This window comes from Bos indicus, chromosome 9 (genome assembly GCF_029378745.1).
Source record: "Bos indicus isolate NIAB-ARS_2022 breed Sahiwal x Tharparkar chromosome 9, NIAB-ARS_B.indTharparkar_mat_pri_1.0, whole genome shotgun sequence".
NCBI lineage: Eukaryota > Metazoa > Chordata > Mammalia > Artiodactyla > Bovidae > Bos > Bos indicus.
Window position 1 is genome coordinate 83,819,867 of NC_091768.1, and position 21,487 is coordinate 83,841,353.

Sequence of the window (21,487 nt, forward strand, 5' to 3'; positions counted from 1 at the left end):
AATCTGTTCTCTATGTCTGCATCTCTATTTCTGCCCTGCAAATATGTTCATCAGCACCATTTTTCTAGACTCCCTATATATATACATCGTTGTTGTTTAGTCACTAAGTCATGTCTAACTTTTTTGAGACCCCATGGCTTGTAGCCCACAAGACTCCTCTGTCTATGGAATTTCCCAGAGAAGAATACTGAAGTGGGTTGGCATTGCCCTCTCCAGAAAATCTTCTCTACCCAGGGACTGAACCCAGGTCTCCTGCTTGGCAAGTAGATTCTTTACCACTGAGCCACCAGGGAAGCATATATATGCATTAATATATGATATTTGTTTTTCTCTTTTTGACTTACTTCACTCTGTATAACAGGCTGTAGGTTGGGGTGATGATTTTTTAAATGACACCTTTATTTGTGATATCTGTATGCTTTTTTATCTGCATGCTACATGCTAAGTCACTTCAGTCATGCCCGATTCTTTGCAACCCTATGGACAGTAGCTTGCCAGGCTCTCTGTTCATGGTATTCTGCAGGCAAAAATACTGGAGTGGGTTGCCACGCCTTCCTCCAGGGGATCTTCCCAACCCAGGGATCGAACTCACATCTCTTACATCTCCTGCACTGGCAAGCCAGTTCTTTATGACTAGTGCCACCTGGGAAGCCCTTTTCTTATCTATAGCTTCCCAAATCACAGAGAATAGAGGCCCTTTTAATTGTTTTAACTAAGGATCCATTATTATATTGATTTCTAGCTTATTTACTTTTAAAGTCTATCTGAAAATGTCTGGTCAAATATTAGATATTGTGTAACTTGGTAATTTTTAATTTTAACATTTCATTTTATGTTTGATTCTCCTAATTCAGATCTGAGCCCATTTGCACAGAGGATATAGTCCTTGTTACATCAGTTTTGAATCTATCCCATAATTGTTTGAGGGTTTCCTAAAATCTATCTTTCATCTTTGTTTTGAATCTTTTAGTGAAAGAAAAACTTCTGAAATTTTCTTATGTAATATATTTTCTATTTAAAAATTTTACACCACTGAGTTATTTAAATCTTCCCTTTTCTAATCCACTCCTTTAAAAATATTTTGCCACATAAGGCTAACAATTAATTGAGTTAATTGGTACATATCTGCAATTCAGGACAATAAGTGTCTAATAAAAATTCTGAATTCTGCCCAAAATATTTTGCTTGTACCCCTGAAGTTTAGGAAAATCATTAATTATATCTCTCAATTTGGCTCTAGACCAGGGTTTTCATTCGACTTCAGTGGATCTGACTTATGTTCTAAAAATTTTAAATGCAGTATTCTTTGCTAATAAAAACTCTAAAGATAGAATATCTCATTTATAAAACCAGGTTGTGTTAAAAAGAGAGAAATGCAAAAAGAGTAGCTTTTGGAATGTCACAAAGGCCTTGACAAAGACTCCATTGGAATTTGAATTTTATTTAGTAGCCTCAGAATGCCAATTAGAAGAGCTGAATACAGTAAGTCCCCTACATACCAACCTTCAAGTTTTGAACCTTCAACGATGCGAACGTGTATTCACGCGTCCAATCGTGTAAGTTAGTCCTGGTATCTGGCATGCACTGTCAGAGTGCATCGTGTGCGAGTGGCTGTGCTTTGCGTGCTGTACTGCAGTGTTGTGTAGAGTACAGTAGTATACACAGTGTTGTATAGAGTACAGTAGTATATACAGTGTTGTATAGAGTACAGTAGTATAGTATCTCTATTTCAAGTCCAGGATGTCCAGAAGCAAGTGTAAGAGCAGTGGTATATAGCCGATTACGATTGTTGGGTACCTAGGCTAACTTTATTAGACTTATGAACAAATTGAACTTACAAACATGCTCTCAGAACAGAACGTGTTCATATGTAGGGGGCTTACCATATTGACTATTAAGTATTTTATCTCCTAATTCATCTACTGTTGTTGCTTAGTCACTAAGTCGTGTCTGACTCTTTTGTGGCCCCATGGACTGTAGCCCACCAGACTCCTCTGTCCATGGGATTTCCAAGGCAGGAATATTGAAGTGAATTGCCATTTCCTTCCCCAAGCTGTTCTTAAATATTTTAATTTATTGCTTGTGTGCCCCAAAATGGTCATTATTATTCTATCAAATCATCTTTCTAAATGTTATCAAGGAAACAGAAAGATTTAGAGTTAAAATGTGACTTATTTTGGAAGGAGGAGTTCTTCCAGGAAGAGCTAAGACTTTGATCAGACGAACGCCTGACACACAAAAGAGGGAGGCCACTCTGGTCAGCCAGGAGTGTGTGCTTGCGAGTGGTCGGCAGTTGTGTGTTAAAATGAGGCTGTTCCTGATCGAGTGATTATCAGAAGCCAGGACTGACACTGACTGGTTAACATGCAAAAGCTGTGTTCACTGACGGCAGCGCTCGTTGAATGGCTGAACAGATTTAAAACGGGTTCTGGTGGTTCCTTGCTCTCATGGCTTTAGAACAATGCATCTTTTCCTAAATTTATGGAAATACATGTTTTCATTCTCACAATTTGGGAAATAACGGCCCAGACCAAACACAAAACCGTGTGAAAGGGTTTTTGCCAAGACTTGACAAATGTTTTTGTCTCTGTGAAATACAAAACAGACTTTATTCTGGAAGGAAAAGATAAGCCAGGCATTTAGAAACAGGGCTGTCTCTCCTTTCAAGAGGTGGGTGAGGGAGATTTCATCCTTCCTTAGTCTACTAGAGACTGGTAAGTCAAGGCCCTCAGATGGCACACACAGATCATACATAACTAAAGGGGTGAGACACTAAGACCTAAAGTAAGTAACTTAAAGTGAGTAATATACTATGTGGCAAATAAGAGAAAACAGAGTCTTCTAAGGAATTCAAATGAAATTTATGTTTAAAACAGCTTTCTGGCTGGCAAGAAAGAAAGAAAGAAAATGCTTTTCTAATGAGCTGGACTTGTGTCTATGAGCTGGATTTGTCTCTGAACAATGGCTACATAAAAATAAAAAACGTGTCAGTTTATTTCTTATTAACTTATTCTGTTACACTGTGACCATCTAACTTTCAATGGAAACGCAGTTTAGTTTCCATTTTTCTCTTTCATTTTCTGAAAGTGTAGAACTGAGTTCCATCCGCAAAGCAGCATCCACTTATAACACTTTAAGAAAAGACTATTTTTATAGGCTAAAATATGTCACATTAGGCTTGAGATGAGATTAGATCTGGGAGCATGACTGTCCAGAGAAAACAATGGTATATCTTTATTTGTGTGATAGGAGGCATTTTTAAAAAGGAAGTAAACACCATACATCATGGAAGCTGTGAATATAGCTATGCCCCTGCAACCAGTAAGCACTGTTGTTACTGATGAGCAAAATCTTGGATTCATTTTAAAACTATCTTTCTCATCGCAGGATGTGAACCCATTCCTGTCCGCTACCTTGAGTGGAGCAACATAGAGTCCATCATAGCCATCGTCTTTTCCTGCTTGGGCATCCTTGTCACCATGTTTGTCACCCTGATCTTCGTGCTATACCGAGACACGCCTGTGGTCAAATCCTCCAGCCGGGAGCTCTGCTACATCATCCTAGCTGGCATCTTCCTTGGTTACGTGTGTCCTTTCACCCTGATTGCCAAGCCCACTACCACCTCCTGCTACCTGCAGCGTCTCCTGGTCGGCCTCTCTTCTGCCATGTGCTACTCCGCTTTAGTGACCAAAACCAACCGCATCGCACGCATCTTGGCTGGCAGCAAGAAGAAGATCTGTACCCGGAAGCCCAGGTTTATGAGCGCCTGGGCCCAGGTGATCATTGCCTCAATTCTGATCAGCGTGCAGCTAACCTTGGTGATAACCCTGATCATCATGGAGCCTCCCATGCCCATCCTGTCCTACCCGAGCATCAAAGAAGTCTACCTTATCTGCAATACCAGCAACCTGGGGGTGGTGGCCCCTTTGGGCTACAATGGGCTCCTCATCATGAGCTGTACCTACTATGCCTTCAAGACCCGCAATGTGCCCGCCAACTTCAACGAGGCCAAATACATTGCCTTCACCATGTACACCACCTGCATCATCTGGCTGGCTTTCGTGCCCATTTACTTTGGGAGCAACTACAAGATCATTACTACCTGCTTCGCAGTGAGCCTCAGTGTAACGGTGGCCCTGGGGTGCATGTTCACCCCCAAGATGTACATCATTATTGCCAAACCTGAGAGGAATGTCCGCAGTGCCTTCACCACCTCGGACGTGGTCCGCATGCATGTTGGCGATGGCAAGCTGCCCTGCCGCTCCAACACTTTACTCAGCATTTTCCGAAGAAAGAAACCAGGGGCAGGGAATGCCAAGTGAGTTGTCTGGCCTGGGTTTGCCTTTTCTATTTCTCTCTCTGTCTCTCCCTCTCTCTTTCTATTTTCTTCTATTTGACTAAAGCATGTTCTTCCATTCCCCCAATATTTTCCATGTCCTTTCTTAATCTTTTCTTTTTTTATCCAAATCTCACATTCTGTTGCAGTAGGAATGTGTTAGTACTAAAGGTCTTCAGTGTTTTTATTTCTTTGAAAGAGCAAGGAGTGTGAAGCAACAACCAGCTGAGCGCATATTCACTCTTACCTGGAATCTACAGCTTCTGTTCTGCCTCTAATGTTTTCCTTTCGTATGGGTCCATCTTCTGTGGAGTATCAGTACATCTCTGGGGTCTGGGCAGAGATGCAATCTCTAGTTCTAATTTCTAGTTTAGATTATGGTTGAGATAGTTTCTGATTTACTTTTTTATCACTTTTGAGCCATACTCACCTGGGATGGAGAAGGAAGAAATTTAGCACCTGGGGGAACTGGCCTATTTCAAAATTTGAGTTTAGTTAAGCACCAAATATATCCTGAAATAAGTTCCCTTATGCAACTATCTTACCAGGCGCCTCTTCTTTATTTCATGTATACTATAAACTTCATAATGCTACACATGAATTGACCTATCTCTACTATAAGGTTATGATCAGAATGATTTCTAGCCATCAAGCACCAAATGAAACAAGAAACCAGATTAAGGTAAAGAGCTCAAACTTGAGAGTCAATGTGAACATCAAAGTCCAGCTTATTTCTATTTTGGTAATTTTTCTGAGTAGTTTATATAATACACACATTCCTGTATTTTTCCTGACTCTGTTTTGCAGGGAAGCATATGCTAAAATTTGCATGTGTCATCTCATTCTGAGACCCATGAAAACAGATTTCATGTCACATTTACAACATTTAAAATAACATGAATGCTTGAAGTTCTAACAGTAATTTAATTTTCCAAAAATGAAACTATTTCCCCCAGTAGCAGTATTAATTTTACTTTTTGAAACAATCCTATGAAAGTGAAGGCTTTTAATAGTAATAGTTATGTAATTGTTTTAGAAATATTCTGTGCACTTGAATAAGTCAGCCAGGTAAGAGGAATGGGTGTTATTTTCCTCCTTTTGTTAAGTGAGGACATCAAACCACTGTGAATTTGTGTGACTCTTAAGTAAATTCCATTTAGTTAGCTATTCTTTGCCTAGGCCTTAACTGGCATGAAATTTCTCTTCATAACATATGTCAAAAAATCTACATGCCTTAAATTTCTGGGTTTTATACCTTTGCTTGCAAAGCAGCACCATGGGTCTCTTTTACAGAAACCATATAATTGGTTTGAGGCTCAGATGAGGGAGTCTCGAGGAAATAAATATGTTTGAAGTCCATCAAGTTTTATTATTACTTCAAATAAAGTATCCCTAATTTTTCTCAGTGTTAAGGATGAAGTCAATAGTTTACATCTACTTCTTCATGAAATTCTGATTATTAAAGCCACTTATTTGTTTTCTTCCATTGCCCTGATTTTTCATTCTAACCAACATCCCCTCAGTTCCAGTGAGCATGAAAGCAAAACAACAGTGCTGTGAAATGAAAAAAGAAAAAAAAAAAAAACGAAAACCAGACCATAGCTACAGAGTCCAGATGTACAATGGCATCATGACAATTATCATTTAGATGGAAGGAATGAGAGGGAACAAAATGAAAAGAAGGGAGAAAACACTCTTTAAACCCGAATGTTTGTGAAGACTGAGAGACTTCTGTTGCACCCCAAATGGCTTTCTGAGTGTTTCATTCCACCATCTACCATTACTCAGCTCCATGTTTTCTAACTGCCTTCGTTACGGTTCTTCAGAAGTTTTCTTATGATTTTTGGTCATGAGTCATTTCTGAAAACTGTTCTTCTAACCATTTAATGGAAAGAGGGAACCTATGTAATCAAGATATCTTTTGCTGGTACTCAGGATTATGCATTTTGACAGCTCTCTCAGTGATTCTGTGAGAGACAGATATGGGCATCTGTCCAAGAGAGCAGTGACTAATCCTTAGTACACATTGCTTCACTGCTGGGATAAAGTGAAGTTAGCTTACCATGTATACAGTCCCCGGCTATTGTGCTTATTCTGATTACCTTCTCACACCTGGAACTGCTTTCATTAAGAGTTGAGAATATTCCCAGCATTATTAAGAATTTAGAAATTAATTTCATTGGAATCACACTTTTGAGAGAAAAATCACCTTGGTCTAAATTGGGCTGGTTGTCTAGGAAGCACTGCTTTCAGCACTTAATGCATTGCTCAACTATTGGCTATCTTTTATTTATCACATGTTATTAGATTCTGACAATAAGAAATAATACTTCTGATTAGTAATTCTAATATGCAGCTTTCTTTGTACAATTGGTAGCTCCTCAAAAGGGCATCACACAGCTGAGCTGACCCACAGAGGGTATTTGAGGTTAAATTTCCATGGAAAGCAACCATTTATTTACTTATTTTTCTCACTTACTCTGCTGTTACTTCTCTTGTAACTCTCTATGAGACTGTACTTTTAAAATACAACAATAATCTCAGGGCCTGTTTTTACCTTTTTATTGCTGCTTTATGATTGCCTGGTTTGTCTCCAAAGTTGCAAAAACCACAAACAATCTAATATTTTCTACAGCAACAAAAATCTAGCAGAGTTTTGCCAACTGAAGCAAGGGGCTGAAAACTCTAGGGAACACATCACCCAATGAGTGTATTGCCATTTTGGATGTGTAATCCCTACGTTTATGGTGCACTGTGGGTGTTCAGCAGTCTGCATATGTGGCTATAAACACAGAACAGATGCTGTAATGAAGAGCTTCCAACTGATCTATCTTTTTCGATATTATTCTGAGGAGTGGCAAGTCCGACTATATTCATACCAGGCTGTTTCTGAGATAGAGGGAATGGCTGATGTTGTGTGTCTGTTTTTGCAAAGTTTACTTCAATTTGTTGTTTTGTTCACAGCCATATATCTGATATAATCAAAGGTTTGGGCACTTGCCTTTATGTTTTCTGAAATAAAATTTAGGAGGAGTTAATCAATACATTGGGTGTTTGGATTACTTGAGTTGCTTATAGTTAGAAGTCCTACTAGGCATAATCCTGTCCTGGAAGAGCAATTGAATAACATAATTATCTTTGACCAGGTTAATATCTTAAGCTGTTAATGTATTTGAATGGGAACATATTCAGGCCCTAACTTATTATAAAGATATTGGTAAAATTCTCTTTCTTGGCAGGAGAGGAAGCATAGAAATCCATAGATATGAGTAATTAAGTTATTTAGGTCTGAGTTACTTGTCACTTCCTTTTAAAGCAAAATGAATTAGCATTATGCAACTAAAAGCTTAAAACATTATGTAAATGACATGCTTTCTTTAAAAAAAAATAATTATATCAATGGCTAAATGTCAAACTAACATTTCTAGTCATTTTTTGAATAAATAACCTCAATGAGTGCCAAATAGTTTGAGGGCACATGGAGCTGAAATGTGACAACACACTCCTGTGACTTTTTTGGGGTGCGTAATTGCAAGCAAAACGAAAAACAATGATAATCACCAGAAAAATGCATTAGATTGATGCAAGGAGGTAATTTTAAAACATAGGCTTCTAAGTAAATAGTGTATTAATATGTTCCTGTGGTTATTTCTTAAACATCTGTATATATGCTTTTAATGAGGGCAAAAGCTCTAAGTAAAATACAAGTGGAATGATGCTCTGAGGACATCTTTCTTTTGATCTCCTAGAAACATATTGTTTTGTCCATAAGAAAAGGTAAAGAAGTCTGCAGCATTAGTGTGTATGCTTTAATCTTTCCTCCTTTACTATGAAAGCAACTACGGCTGTTAGCCAGAAGACACCAAAATCAAACAGAGATAACATGTTCTCTTTCATAAAAAGAACTCATTCACTCTTTTAGCTTGTAAATGAGAAAAGCTGTCATTTAAAAATTATTTTTCCTTAATCATATAATAAATGGCTTTAAAAGTCATTGTGATTCTTCACTTGGTTTTATAGAAGATTTTATTGAAGTACTTATCATAGAATTTTACTACTTGAGAGCAACATTTATGGTGGATATACTGTTTGTTATCCACTTATTTAATCAACAAGTGTGTCAACAGTAACATATGCTTCATAAAAGCACTTAGGTACTTGGTATGGTGCTAGTTAATATTTAGGATAAAAAAAGATTTAAGAGATGGGCACAGACTGCACCAGTCTTGTAATATAGTAAAGGAAACACTAAAAAATACAACTAAATATGCTGGGTTAGGTGCCATAATAGAGGACCAATATAGTAGTTTGTGTGTTCAGGGAAGAAAGAGATTCAGCCCAGTTAAATGGAGTGGAGTCTATGGAAAGATGAGGAAAGACTTCTTGATAAAAGTATAAAAGTGGTATTTGAACTTAACCATAAAGGATGCTTTTCAACAAGAGAAAATGTGCTATGGTGAGACCATTTCACACGCAGAAAATAATATAAGCAAAGAATTCAGAAATGTTAGTGTACTTTTGGTTTGAAATATGGGATCTGTTGAGTAAAGTACATGGAGAGGTGTAGTGCGGGGAAATGTGTAAATACAGAAAGAGGTCAGATTACAGATAGTGATCAATGTTCTAAGAAGAAATTTGGATATTTTTTATGGAGACCACAAGATGCATTAATGACTTTTGTGAAACTTTATGATCATGTGTGAGCTTTATGGGAATAGATCGACTGTAGACAGACTAGTTAATAGAGTGCTACAATAATCCAGAGGACAGGTTAAAAATAAAAGGTTTAAATGAGAGCAAAGAAAGAAAAGTCAAAACCAAGGCATACATATGAAGAAGTTTTCTGAGCTTAAGTTATTAGAACTGAAATAATGATTTGGGGAGAGGAAGAAAGGCATGAACAATGAAATTATTGTTTGAACTCTCATAATTTCTGCTACAACTACTATGTAGCAGTTGGTAGTAGAAAAATACAACTACCATGAAAACTGATAGGGAATACAGGAATAGGACTGGGGAAGTGTTGCTAAGTTGGGTTTCAGACTTAACCAATCAAAAATCCTGTAACAGTAATTCTAACAGAGGCATCCATAAGGTTATTTAACAATTTAAGTCAGGAGCTTAAGACACAGGTCTGAGCCAGAGCTCTAGATTTGAGGATTAATTGTCAATGTCAGTGGCCAAAAGAGTGATTGTGATATGAGAATAGAAGAAAGTCAGAGGAAGAACATTAAGAAACACTTACATTTAAGAGAGAAGATAAATAATAAAAAACTGAAAGCAATAAACAACACATAATAAAAAGAGGTGGGGGAACAGAGAAATTTTGCATTATCAAGGAAACCAAGCAAGAGACTATTTTAATCCACTCTGTTGCCATAGGAAAATCCCACAGACTGGAGGCTTAAAAGACAGACATCTATCATTTCACAGTCCTGGAGGCTGAGAGTCCAAGATCAGGGTTTCATTATGGCTGAGTTCTGGTAAGACCTCTCCCATTTGGGCTGCAGACAGCTGCCATCTAACCCTAATCATCTCCCAAAGTCTCCACCTCCTAATACCATCATGTTGGGGGGTTAAGATGTCAACACATGAACTTAGGGTAAGTACAACCATTCAGTCCATAACAGACTGTTTCAGAATGATAGAACTTGGGATCTCCATGGATGGAGACACCATGGTTATCCTTGAGTGATTTCAGTTGTGTGATGTGAGTAGAATTTTTATTGCAGTAAATTGAGGAGCTCATCATTAAAGGAGTTAAGAAGTTTAGACAGTATCCAAGGAGGCCAGGGAAGAGGGAGGTGTGGTATAATACAGGAGAAATGTAAGCTCACTTATAGTATATGAGAAAGAAACTGACAGACGAGGAGAAATAAAAATATAGAGATCCTACAGTTTATGCTGGGCTGTCTGACCCAGACTGTGCCCTTGCTATAGAGCTATTTGACATCAATTGACAAGTGTCATAATGAAGCACCAGCTCTGAAGAGTATGTTAATTGTGGTTGATGCCAGTTCTCATTCAGTTACATGCGTGTTGCCTGACATTAGAAAAGAAGAATCAAGCTGGGAAATTAGAGAAAGTTTAAATAAAATATGCAAATACAAACCTTTATTACTGATCTTATCAGGTCTCCTGGGATACAAACATTGTAAGAGTTGAGATGGGACAAATGTGGAAAGGCTGAAAAGAAAGGTGTGCTGTCCTGGCCTTGTGAGTGGAGCTGGAGGAGTAACAGCTCCTAAGTTCAGGTTGCTTGTGGAAGAAAGAAGAGTGCTGTGTATTAAGAGTCAGACTCAGATGAGAATGAAAGAGTTCCCTTCATTCAGCTCTGATTAGAAGGGGCTAGAAATCTAATCCCTTGGCTCTCTTCCTGACAGCCAGTCATAGTGCCTGAGCCTGCCAGAGAGAGGATTCGTTTGGGGTAAAGCCTTATGCTCCCTGGAAAAAAACAAGCTGAAATGCCTTTACTCTCTGAAGTAAGTAACACTGTGACCTAAAAGCACATCAGTCATAATTTAAGATGAAAATAAGTTAGTGAGTAAGTTGTGTGTTGAGGAGCGGCCATGGTGAGAGACCATCTTTAGAGACCATGGGCTTAAGTGCAGGGGGAGGGATGAGGACATGATCATGTGTGGGATGGGTACAACTTGTTTCCAGCAGGTGCAGCAAATCTGCAGTCAGCATTGTTTACTTTCCCCCCTCTTCTGAATAATATACTCATTTTGCAAATAACCCAGAAATAGCTACTTTCAATACTCATATTTTATGTTTTCAAATTCTATGTTGAGACCATGGGGCACAGATTCTGCTACAGCTTCAAAGAGAACATATTCCTTTTCAATATAGGCTGACTTTTATATTTCTTTCAAATTCAAATGAACTTGCCTGATATACATATTCAAGTTCTCAAACTTAATATTTTATTCTCCTATGTTTATAATGTGTAATTTCTGAACTGAATTCCAAAGCATTCCAGATGGTATCTATAATGACCCAAAGTAGGAACATGGAACATTGTTGTGTAAGTAAAAAAACTAAGACTTGGGAAGTTCAATGCCATTTTTGTGAGAGGAATAAATTAGACTAAAATCATTTTACCACTTTAATTAAAATATGATTTTAATCACTTTTATGTTTGTTATCTCAAAAATGCATTCATTCACACCTGCATTCAATAAAATAAATGAGGCATGGGGTTTGCCCTCAAGAAGTTCACAGTTTAATGGTATAAAACCCCATTACAATAAAATCCAGTGAGTGAAATAATAGGAAATGGTACAATGTGGTGATTTAGGTGGGTGTGTAAATTTAGAGTCAGAAGGTTACTGAGTCTGGGCTTCTTATTTTTGCAAGGTCCCACTCTATGTAACAGATAATTTTTATTCTTGGTCCCAGTCTATGTAACAGTCACCTATTAAATGAGAAAAGCTATCAGAGGAGACACTGGAGGCCTACAGGCTAAACATGATCACCGATGTTCTTAGATCATAAGAAAAAATCTTATAGGCTCATTAATTAGAACTCTTTGACTTCAAGTTACAGAAGCCAAACTAAGCTGGCCTAAGCAAATTTATTTTCCCTTTGCATAAATAAATGGAAAAATCTATACAGAGTATAGTGCAGTGCTTAACACACAATAAAACCTCAATAACTGTTAGCTAGTGACACTAAAGTTATGAAAATGGGGGAGGAGGTATGAAAGTTTGTATGCTAACATAAAACTCTGCACTACCCCTCCACGTGAAGAGAGATCTGAAAGTTGGGTGTGTGCATCATTACTGTCATTTTATAATATCCACACTGGACAGGATGGAGGAGCTGTGTGTCTGCTGAGAGTCCAGGCGTGCGGGTGTTACTCAGTGTGCGAGGTTTGCAAGGAAGGACACCCTGTTTGACATGACTTGGCACCCTGTCCATGCTTGGCCACAGCTAAAGAGAGATGAGATCATTTGCATCCCATCTGTTAGCCTCAGTGTCAGTGTAAAGTGTTACCTACTCAAAGGGGAGGCAAGCCATGTGAGCAACATGTTTGTAAAGCTAGTTCAGGAGCAGAAATATTAGCAGCCTGCACAATGAAGAAACTGAGAAGAAAGGACCAGAGGATTTAGAAGTTTCATGTCAAGAACAGTGCCAATAGGCTCATTAGTTAGAGCTCTTTTGAAGCTAGTTATAAAAGCCAAATTAAGCTAGTCTAAGCAAAAGGGGGTGGGGTATTTAATAGAAAGAATATAAGGAATAATTTCTGATATCTTACGGCAACAAAATTTGGAATGCTTCTGGGCCACAAAGTGGACTGGTCTCCTGCAGACAAAGGTTTCAGCGCTCTGTGTAATCTCCTGGCTCCCTCCATGCCTCCTTCTTCTCCTCATACATCTGCTTTCTCCATTTCTGGGCCCTCTCGATCAGTCCAAGGACAACCATCCCAGTGCTCCCGAGTTTACATGTTGTTATAGGTCCAGTTACTGAAGATACTGCTTCAATTCCCTCGACTCACATGCCTCTACATAAAACAGGCAGAAACTGATTGCTTCAGCCTGACTCAGATGTCTATCCCAGGTCAAGGACATGATGGACATGATGGACATAGAGTATAAAACCATCTCCCAGGGGCCCATCACTCCTGGGAGGCAGTTCTCAGAAAAGCGGTATAATTATGACATGAGCAGAAGCTCTACAAGTATCTCCACAAGAGTAATTCCATCTCCATCCCACCACCCTCCCCCTTTCTTCTTTGGCATCTGAATAAGTCACTTATAAGCACCAGCATTTTATATTTAGAAAGTTTGATGGAAAGAAACTCTAAAACTTGCAGGTGGTAACCAGTCAGCCAAATAATCACCTATCTGTGCAATATGTGAGTGACTATTACACACTCCAGCAGATATGCCAATAGAGGGGCGAGAAAATGCATCACTCTGCTATAGCGTTTGCTTTGAAGGTAGGAGGTGTAGCATCAGACAAATGTAAAAACCAGGCCTTGTCTTTGCTACCTTATAGAGGATCCTGGCTATAAAATACTCCTAAGATGCCTGAAGATGAACAGAGCATGTGTGTGCTGAAGTTGCTTCAGTTGTGTTTGACTCTTTGTGACCCTATGGACTGTAGCCCGCCAGGCACCTCTGTCCATGGGATTCTCCAGGCAAGAATATTGAAATGCTGGAATCAGAGGCTCTTCCTGACCCAGGAAGTGAACCCACATCTCCTGCATTGCAGGCAGATTCTTTACCCACTGAACCACCCGGGAAGCCCCAAGATGAACAGAGAGGAAGGGAAAAGCTGTTTTTTAAAAAAGGAATCATGGGTCATTAGGATATTGTGCTCTGAATGAATTAAAATACATCATAAATTACAGGCCAATGATAAAGTATTACTTATTATTAACATTATTAATAGAATAGTGAAAGAAAATCAGCAAATATTTAATCCAGTTAACCGAAAAAAGTGTCTATAATTTGATTTTATCTCAGAGGGGTAAGGGAAATCTACTATAACTGAAGGCAACTTAATAACACCCTCTATGCAGATTATCTTCAAGATAAATGAGAAGTCTGCTGCTAACAAAATTAGGTCAAGTCCCTAGTGATGCTGCTAAAGATATTGAAAAACAACTGCTTAAGAGAAATCAATAATGATACAAAATACTTTCCTGTCTCTGATTTCTCAGTTGTAAAAATATATACTGTGAGCTTGCCCTTAGTAAATGCTCTCAGACGCTGTGGGAATTAATGTCATTTTCCACTTGATTGAACTTCACACTGCTTGTTATTTGGCTTAGGTGGGTGTGGGATGGGGGAGTAGGAAAAGTGTTAACAAAGGAAAAAAATGAAGACTTAACATGATCAACGTAGGATAAAAGAAGTTATGATAATGGGGCAGCAAGGGGAGAGGAGAGGGAGCAGGAGGGATGGTTATAGATCCATCCCTGGGCAGCTTGGGGACTTTAGCCAGTGATTCTGTCAGTGTCTTATTGAAAGAGATGGAACTGCAAGCCATTTTAGTAAGATTTTATTTAGCTCCAACTGTTTAAAGTCAAAAGTTATTACAGGGCCGATCCTAGTATAAAATTACTCTTGCTCTGATGGTTAGAATGGGCTCAAGGCCTGGCACACATTAGGAAGCAAAGCTCTAATGACTCACTCACACACCTAATGTGTGCCGGCCACTGAGACAAGAGCAGGGAGTGCCATGGTGAACAAAACAGGTCCAGCCCCTGTCTCTGTGGAAAGTTGGATCCTGGCCAGGAGACCAGACATTAAACACATAATTACAGGTGTAGTGAGTGTTTGTCAGGATAAAAACAAGGTGTTACAAGAGTGTTATTAAAAGGATCTAACCAGTCCTGATGTGTAGAAGCTGGACATGCTCCCAGGATGAAGGATTATTTAGGTTAGGACTTCTGAAGGAGAAAGGGGGTTAGTTAGGACAGATGAACATCATGGCGTCTGGTCCCATCACTTCATGGGAAATAGATGGGGAAACAGTGGAAACAGTGTCAGACTTTATTTTTTTGGGCTCCAAAATCACTGCAGATGGTGATTGCAGCCATGAAATTAAAAGACGCTTACTCCTTGGAAGAAAAGTTATGACCGACCTAGATAGCATATTCAAAAGCAGAGACATTACTTTGCCAACAAAGGTCCGTCTAGTCAAGGCTATGGTTTTTCCTGTGGTCATGTATGGATGTGAGAGTTGGAATGTGAAGAAAGTTGAGCGCTGAAGAATTGATGCTTTTAAACTGTGGTGTTGGAGAAGACTCTTGAGAGTCCCTTGGACTGCAAGGAGATCCAACCAGTCCATTCTGAAGGAGATCAGTCCTGGGTGTTCATTGGAAGGAATGATGCTAAAGCTGAAACTCCAGTACTTTGGCCACCTCATGCGAAGAGTTGACTCATTGGAAAAGACTCTGACGCTGGGAGGGATTGGGGCAGGAGGAGAAGGGGACGACAGAGAATGAGATGGCTGGATGGCATCACTGACTCGTTGGACATGAGTCTGAGTGAACTCTGGGAGTTGGTGATGGACAGGGAGGCCTGGCGTGCTGCGATTCATGGGGTCGCAAAGAGTCGGACACTACTGAGCGACTGAACTGAACTGAACTGAGGACAGGAAGGGAGTTAGTGCGGCAGACAAGTCAAGGAATCAGAGTGTAAAGGCTCTGAGCTAAAAGACCAAAAAAACAAAAGCCACTGATGGCTGAAGGAAGTCAAAAAATTCCAGGATGCCAGAGATGAGAATACAGGGAAATATGATAAGGAGACGAGAAGGGTCAGCTCAGACCAGATCAGGCAGGGTCTCCATAAGGACCTCAAAAGTGTGGTTCTCGTCCTCTGAGCAATGGAAGGCCACCCCAGTCACCAAGCAGGGGGCACTGTCATTAGTGAGAACTGTGCTCTAGAGCTGGCAATTCATGCTCAGTGTGGAGGACACAGGAGAGCAAGGTGCAGGTTCGGATGCTCTGGGAGGAGGCTGGTAGGAAATTATAGTGACCTGACCTAGGGTTTTGACAGTTGTGGGTAAAGAGAGTGAACACAGCAAATTGCTTAAAAGGTAAAAATAGAAGGGAAGATTGTTCACAGAAATTCAGAGTAGGTGGAGATGTGCAGTCACTTCAGGGTAGTTTAGCTCCAAAGCCCATAATACATGAACAGTTACCAGATTAAATGTGTTATCACACCCAAGATGTGGTTGTTGTGTAAGAGAGGGAGACTGATAAGACCCAAAAGCAGAGAAAAGCAGTTACTCAAACAAGCATTGGAAATGGCCATAGAGCTCTCTGATGCAGAGACGAGGGAAGGAGATGGTGACCCATGGGCTCTGAAAACTTAGGTCCAAATGACAAGATGATTCCCAGGACTAAAAGGATGACGCAAACTATATTGGCTTAATGCCATCAAATGTTTTAATACTGAAACTTGCAACTCTCCACCCCTTCTTCTGATTCCCTGAGAGCAAGTAACTATTAATTTTTGTATTTTCCTACTTATATGCAGTTTTTTATTCATAGTCCTATACATAATTTCCCACAATTTCCTGAAAATGCAATTGAAATTCTGTAACTAAAAATCAGTCGATACAGAGCATTGCCATCACCCTGGAAATCTTGCTCGTGTTCCTGTCTAATCTGTCCCACTATCTAGTCATTGCTATTTAGTCACTAAGGTGCATTCGACTCTGACTCTTTTCTGACTCCATGGACTGTAGCCTGCCAGGCTCATCTGTCCATGGGATTTCTCAGGCAAGAATACCGGATTGGGTTGCCATTTCCTTCTCCAGGGGATCTTCCCGACCCAGGGACTGAACACTCGTCTCCTGAATCGCAGGCGAATTCTTTACCATTGAGCCACCAGGGAAGACCTCCACTATCTAGAAAAGTGAAAGTGTTAGTCCCTCATTCATGTCTAACTCTGTGACCCCATGAACTGTAACCCGCCAGACTAGGGACAACTTCTATTCTGATTTTCATCCCCATAGATTAGTCTTGCCTGTTCTTATTCCATAAATGTGAAATTGTGTACTTTTTTCCTACTGTAGCTGTGTATTTTATTTTCTTTTTATTGGAGTATACTTGCTTTGCAATGTTGTGTTAGTTTCTGCTATACAATTAAGTGAATCAGCTATATGTATACATATATCCCCTCCCTCTTGAGCCTGCCTCCTCTACTTCCATCCCACCCCTCTAGGTCATCACAGAGCACCAAGCTGATCTCCCTGTGCTATACAGCAGCTTCCCACTAGCTATCTGTTTTACACATGGTAGTGTATATATGTCAATCCTTCTTTCCCAGTTTGTCCCAACCTCACATGACTTTCTGTCCAAAGGCAACTTTTAGAGATTCTCTTTAATATCTTCAAGTGTTTCTGAAACTTATTCATTACCTCTTACTTAAGAACCTCTGCTTGCACTCTGAACCTGTTCTTTGAATCTGTTCTTCTGTATCAAGAATCATTGAATGTTCCAATGGAAAAAAATAACTTGAAGATCGTCTCCTTACCTCTCTGAAGTTCTCTTTTTTCTGATTTATTAGTCTCTTGGATTCTGGTTGCCATGAGAGCTTCTCAATGTCTTTAAATGGTTTTTCAAAATATTTTACCTGTTTTCTGGTAGTTGTTTTCAGTGGGGGAGCTAGTTTATCCCAAGGAATTACATCTTACCTGGAAACAGAAGTCCTCTTATACCAATTTTAATATTTCCCCTTCATCTTTCTCAAGTTATGAGGTTTATCATAATCTTTATGTTATGATACTGCCAAGATTTCTTTTAAGGCTATGATGACACCTTCTAATACTGTAAAAGAAATTACATGATATTTGTCTATCAGTCTATGATAGTCTATTGTCTATTTGTCTATGATAATTGTCTATCAGTTTCTTTTCAGGTTTGCTGGGTGGTGGCATGATGATATTAACACCTCTGCTTAAACAGATATGATAATGAAAACCATATCTAATATTAATGCTGTAGTCAAGGATATTAAAAACTTCACAAAGTTAAGTCCACTAAGTTCTTTTTCATTATCATTAATTTTGAGCTTCTTACCAAAGTAATAATCTTGTCTTCTGTCTTGTTTCAAAACATCCTGAGGTGACAATTTTAGTTTTAGGCAAGTTGTTTTCATCATCTCTTTCCCTCACTCCCTGTGATAAATCAGAGCAAAATAATACAAAGACTCACTTTGTCAGTTTGGCACCTACAGGTTATCTGGAAATACACCAGGGTTTTCTTTTTTCCTTCTATGTACTTTAAGTTGTAATTTTTTTTCTAATTTTGAGCTTTTACTTTTTCATTAATAAAGATGCCTAAATGTGAAAATAAGTATTGAGAATATATATAAAATAAAGCAGTTTATGTACAGTATAAAGACTAAATTTACCAGAATTTTGAATTAAGAAAGACTTCAGGACCTACAAAATATTAGTATGAATTTCCAAATTCCGTAATTTGTTTTTAATTATTATTTATTTATTTTGGCCACATGACTTGTGGGATCTTAGTTCCCAACCAGGGACTGAACCCAGGCCCTCAGCACTGAGAGTGCAGGGTCCCAACCACTGGACCGCCAGGGAATTCTCTCAAATTTCTGTGATTTCTACTTAGTAGCTCCTCATATATTTGAATATAAATTTAGGATTTTTACCTTAACTTTTTTCAGCAAAAGAAAATATATTCAAAATTCCCATATAATACCTTAGTTCATTGGGATAAAGCCAAAAGAAGAGGGAATTTTACTTCTGAATTATGTATTATAAATTTCTTTTTGTACTAACAGTTATAGCTTATTTTACATATTTTAAAAAGTGATAAAAATTAATTGAGAATTTGGAAAATACAGAAAAACACAAGACAGCTAATAAAAATTACCTGCAATTCTACCCATACACAGAGAAAAACTATCATTAACATTTTTATATATAGTTTAGTTTTTGCACACACACACACACATTATTTTTATTAATTTTTTAATGTAAATTTTGCTGGAGATTTTATGACAGTTGATATTAAGCATGAGAATTAATTTAGGAATTATTACCAAAAACAATACATGCTTTTGATATTCCTGCAATTACCAAAGTGATAAAGGAGCTCGAGATTATTTCTGTATTATTTTCATATAAGGAATGTTTCATCCTGTTTTGTTTATTCAACCATTCATTCAATACTTACTGCAAATAGATGATCACATGTCTCTCTATGCCCAGGAAAGTCCCAGTTTATGCTTTTTTTAATGATAATTTTTAAAAGCACTGCCTTCATTCTTAAAAGTAATCAGTTTGAATGAAAAATTACATGGTTTTCTTTTATTTCCAAAAATTAGACAGATAAAAGGGGATTAAAGCAGTATGCGATGGTAAATCAATCGTGGATCCTGCCCTCAGAAACTATGACCTGTTTACTGTTAGAGATAAGAAGTAAAATCAATAAGTTACATAATAAGTGAAAAAGATCACAGGAGAGATGCAAGATACAATACAGATTGCAGTCTAATCAAGATCTTGTTAAACATTTTAGAATTCTAGGGGAAATTTGTGAAGATGCTCAGTTAAAAATCGTGAAGGGATATACCCTATGATAGACTGATTCCTATACAAACTGCAAAGCAACTTTGCTCAGCTCAGTTCCTGATTGGATTAGGTTGATTTGTCCCACCCTACTTGGGCTTCCCGGGTGGTGCTAGTGGTAAAGAACCGGCCTGCCAATGCAGGGGACATAACAGATGTGGGTTCGATCCCTGTGTCAGAAAAATCCCTTAGAGGAGGACATTGTGATCCACTTCAGTATTCTTGCCTGGAGAATCCCACGGACCAGAGGAACCTGGCAGGCTAAGCCCATGGGATCGCAAAGAGTTGGACATGACTGAAGTGACTTTGCAAACACACATGTCCCACTCTACTTAGAAAAAAAAATGGTGAAGCAACTCTGGTAGAGATAACTCAGAACCTTTAGAACATCTATAGAATCTTTATATATTTATTGTTGGGGTCCTTGAATGGACTAGGACCTGGCGGTCCAGAGTCAATGATAAGAAAGTGAAAGAGAGAGCTGGAGGGAGGGAGACAGAGAGAGAGAGAGAGAAAGAAAAACACGGGGACCCAAGCTCTGATGGAGCAAAGGTGTTTTAATGATTTCTCTGTGAGTATATAAAGGCTGTGGTACAAGAAATTTCTTTTGACAATGATAAAGATCAGAAAACCAAATGTACAGCAACTGTTACCAAGGAAACAAGGGATTAATAATGGTCACAAGGTCAGGAGACAATCCATATCTCAAGAAAGGGGATGGAGACTAAGCAGTTTTGTTGTAAAGAGAATGTTTACTAAAGGAGATTCAAGCCTGTCTCACATAATGACCTCAGTTCCTGGGAGCAGCACTGTTACTTAAAAAGAAACAAAGGACTTGTGAGAAACAGCACATAGGAATCCTCCTGTTAAACATTCCCTGACATTTAGAACATCTATAGAATCTTATTTTATATATTTATAATGTCTTATCTTATAAAATATGTTTAGGTATGGAAAAGTGAGAGCCATATAACAACACCAAAAATACCACAAAGGACACAGACAATAGAAACAGACCCACAGGTGAAACACTGATCCCTGTTAGAGGTGTTAGAAAACGAAATCATTACTCTGAGCGTTGATAAATAAGACTCATCCATATAACTTGTGTTTTCTGTTTGAACTTTATCTCAGAGGAATTAAGTAACTGATAAGTGTTTTTTCTTTTACAAAGAAATCTAATTAACAGCTACCAAAGGTATCAGTCAGTCAGTTCAGTCGCTCAGTCGTGTCCGACTCTTTGCAACCCCATGAATCGCAGCACGCCAGGCCTCCCTGTCCATCACCAACTCCTGGAGTTCACCCAAACTCATGTCCATTGAGTCGGTGATGCCATCCAGCCATCTCCTCTGTCGTCCCCTTCTCCTCCTGGCCCCAATCCCTCCCAGCGTCAGAGTCTTTTCCAATGAGTCAAATCTTCGCATGAGGTGGCCAAAGTATTGGAGTTTCAGCTTTAGCATCACTCCTTCCGAAGAACACCCAGGACTGATCACCTTTAGAATGGACTGGTTGGATCTCCTTGCAGTCCAAGGGACTCTCAAGAGTCATAAAATGATAATTGCATTATCTTATTGTTTTGTAACAAAGTAATTGATCTATATAATGTCACCAATGACTATTAAAACAATTATATGAAAGACTGATGGGGAGTTTTATAACCTATACGTCAAGCTGACAGCCTTAAATCCACTGATCAGTCTTAATGTGATTACTAGAAGACCCAATTTATGTTCTTCCCCATATGGTATAACAGAGAGAAAACACCACCTCTAATGAACTACTGTCTCCATACAATTGATCATGAAATGGATCAAGAATTCAGATCTAACTATAATTCCTAGGAAATACAGGTAACAGAGAAACATGTTAAATGACACATAGAGACACAATCCATAAAATTCATAATCTGGATGCTTCTTCAACAAATAGATAGGAAGCAAAAAGGAAGAGGGGACATCCATAGATTAAAAAAGACATAAGACTCACTGACAAAGTATGATACATAAATATTATTTCTATGGTGATTTGAGAATCAAAAGTAAAATAAAAATATAGAGATGAGACTTCCCTGGTGATCCAGTGGTTAAG

At 38.7% G+C, this 21,487-nt stretch overlaps 1 protein-coding gene across 3 annotated transcripts in view; it reads left to right on the plus strand.

Annotated features, from left to right (window-relative positions):
* GRM1 (glutamate metabotropic receptor 1) overlaps positions 1-21,487 on the plus strand; it is a 418,107-nt gene that overhangs the window by 378,925 nt on the left and 17,695 nt on the right. For all 3 annotated transcript variants that reach the window (XM_070796313.1, XM_019966999.2, XM_070796315.1), the window contains exon 8: positions 3,388-4,318. In XM_070796313.1, coding sequence (XP_070652414.1) covers positions 3,388-4,318 — 931 coding nt within the window. The remainder of the gene's footprint in view (positions 1-3,387; positions 4,319-21,487) is intronic.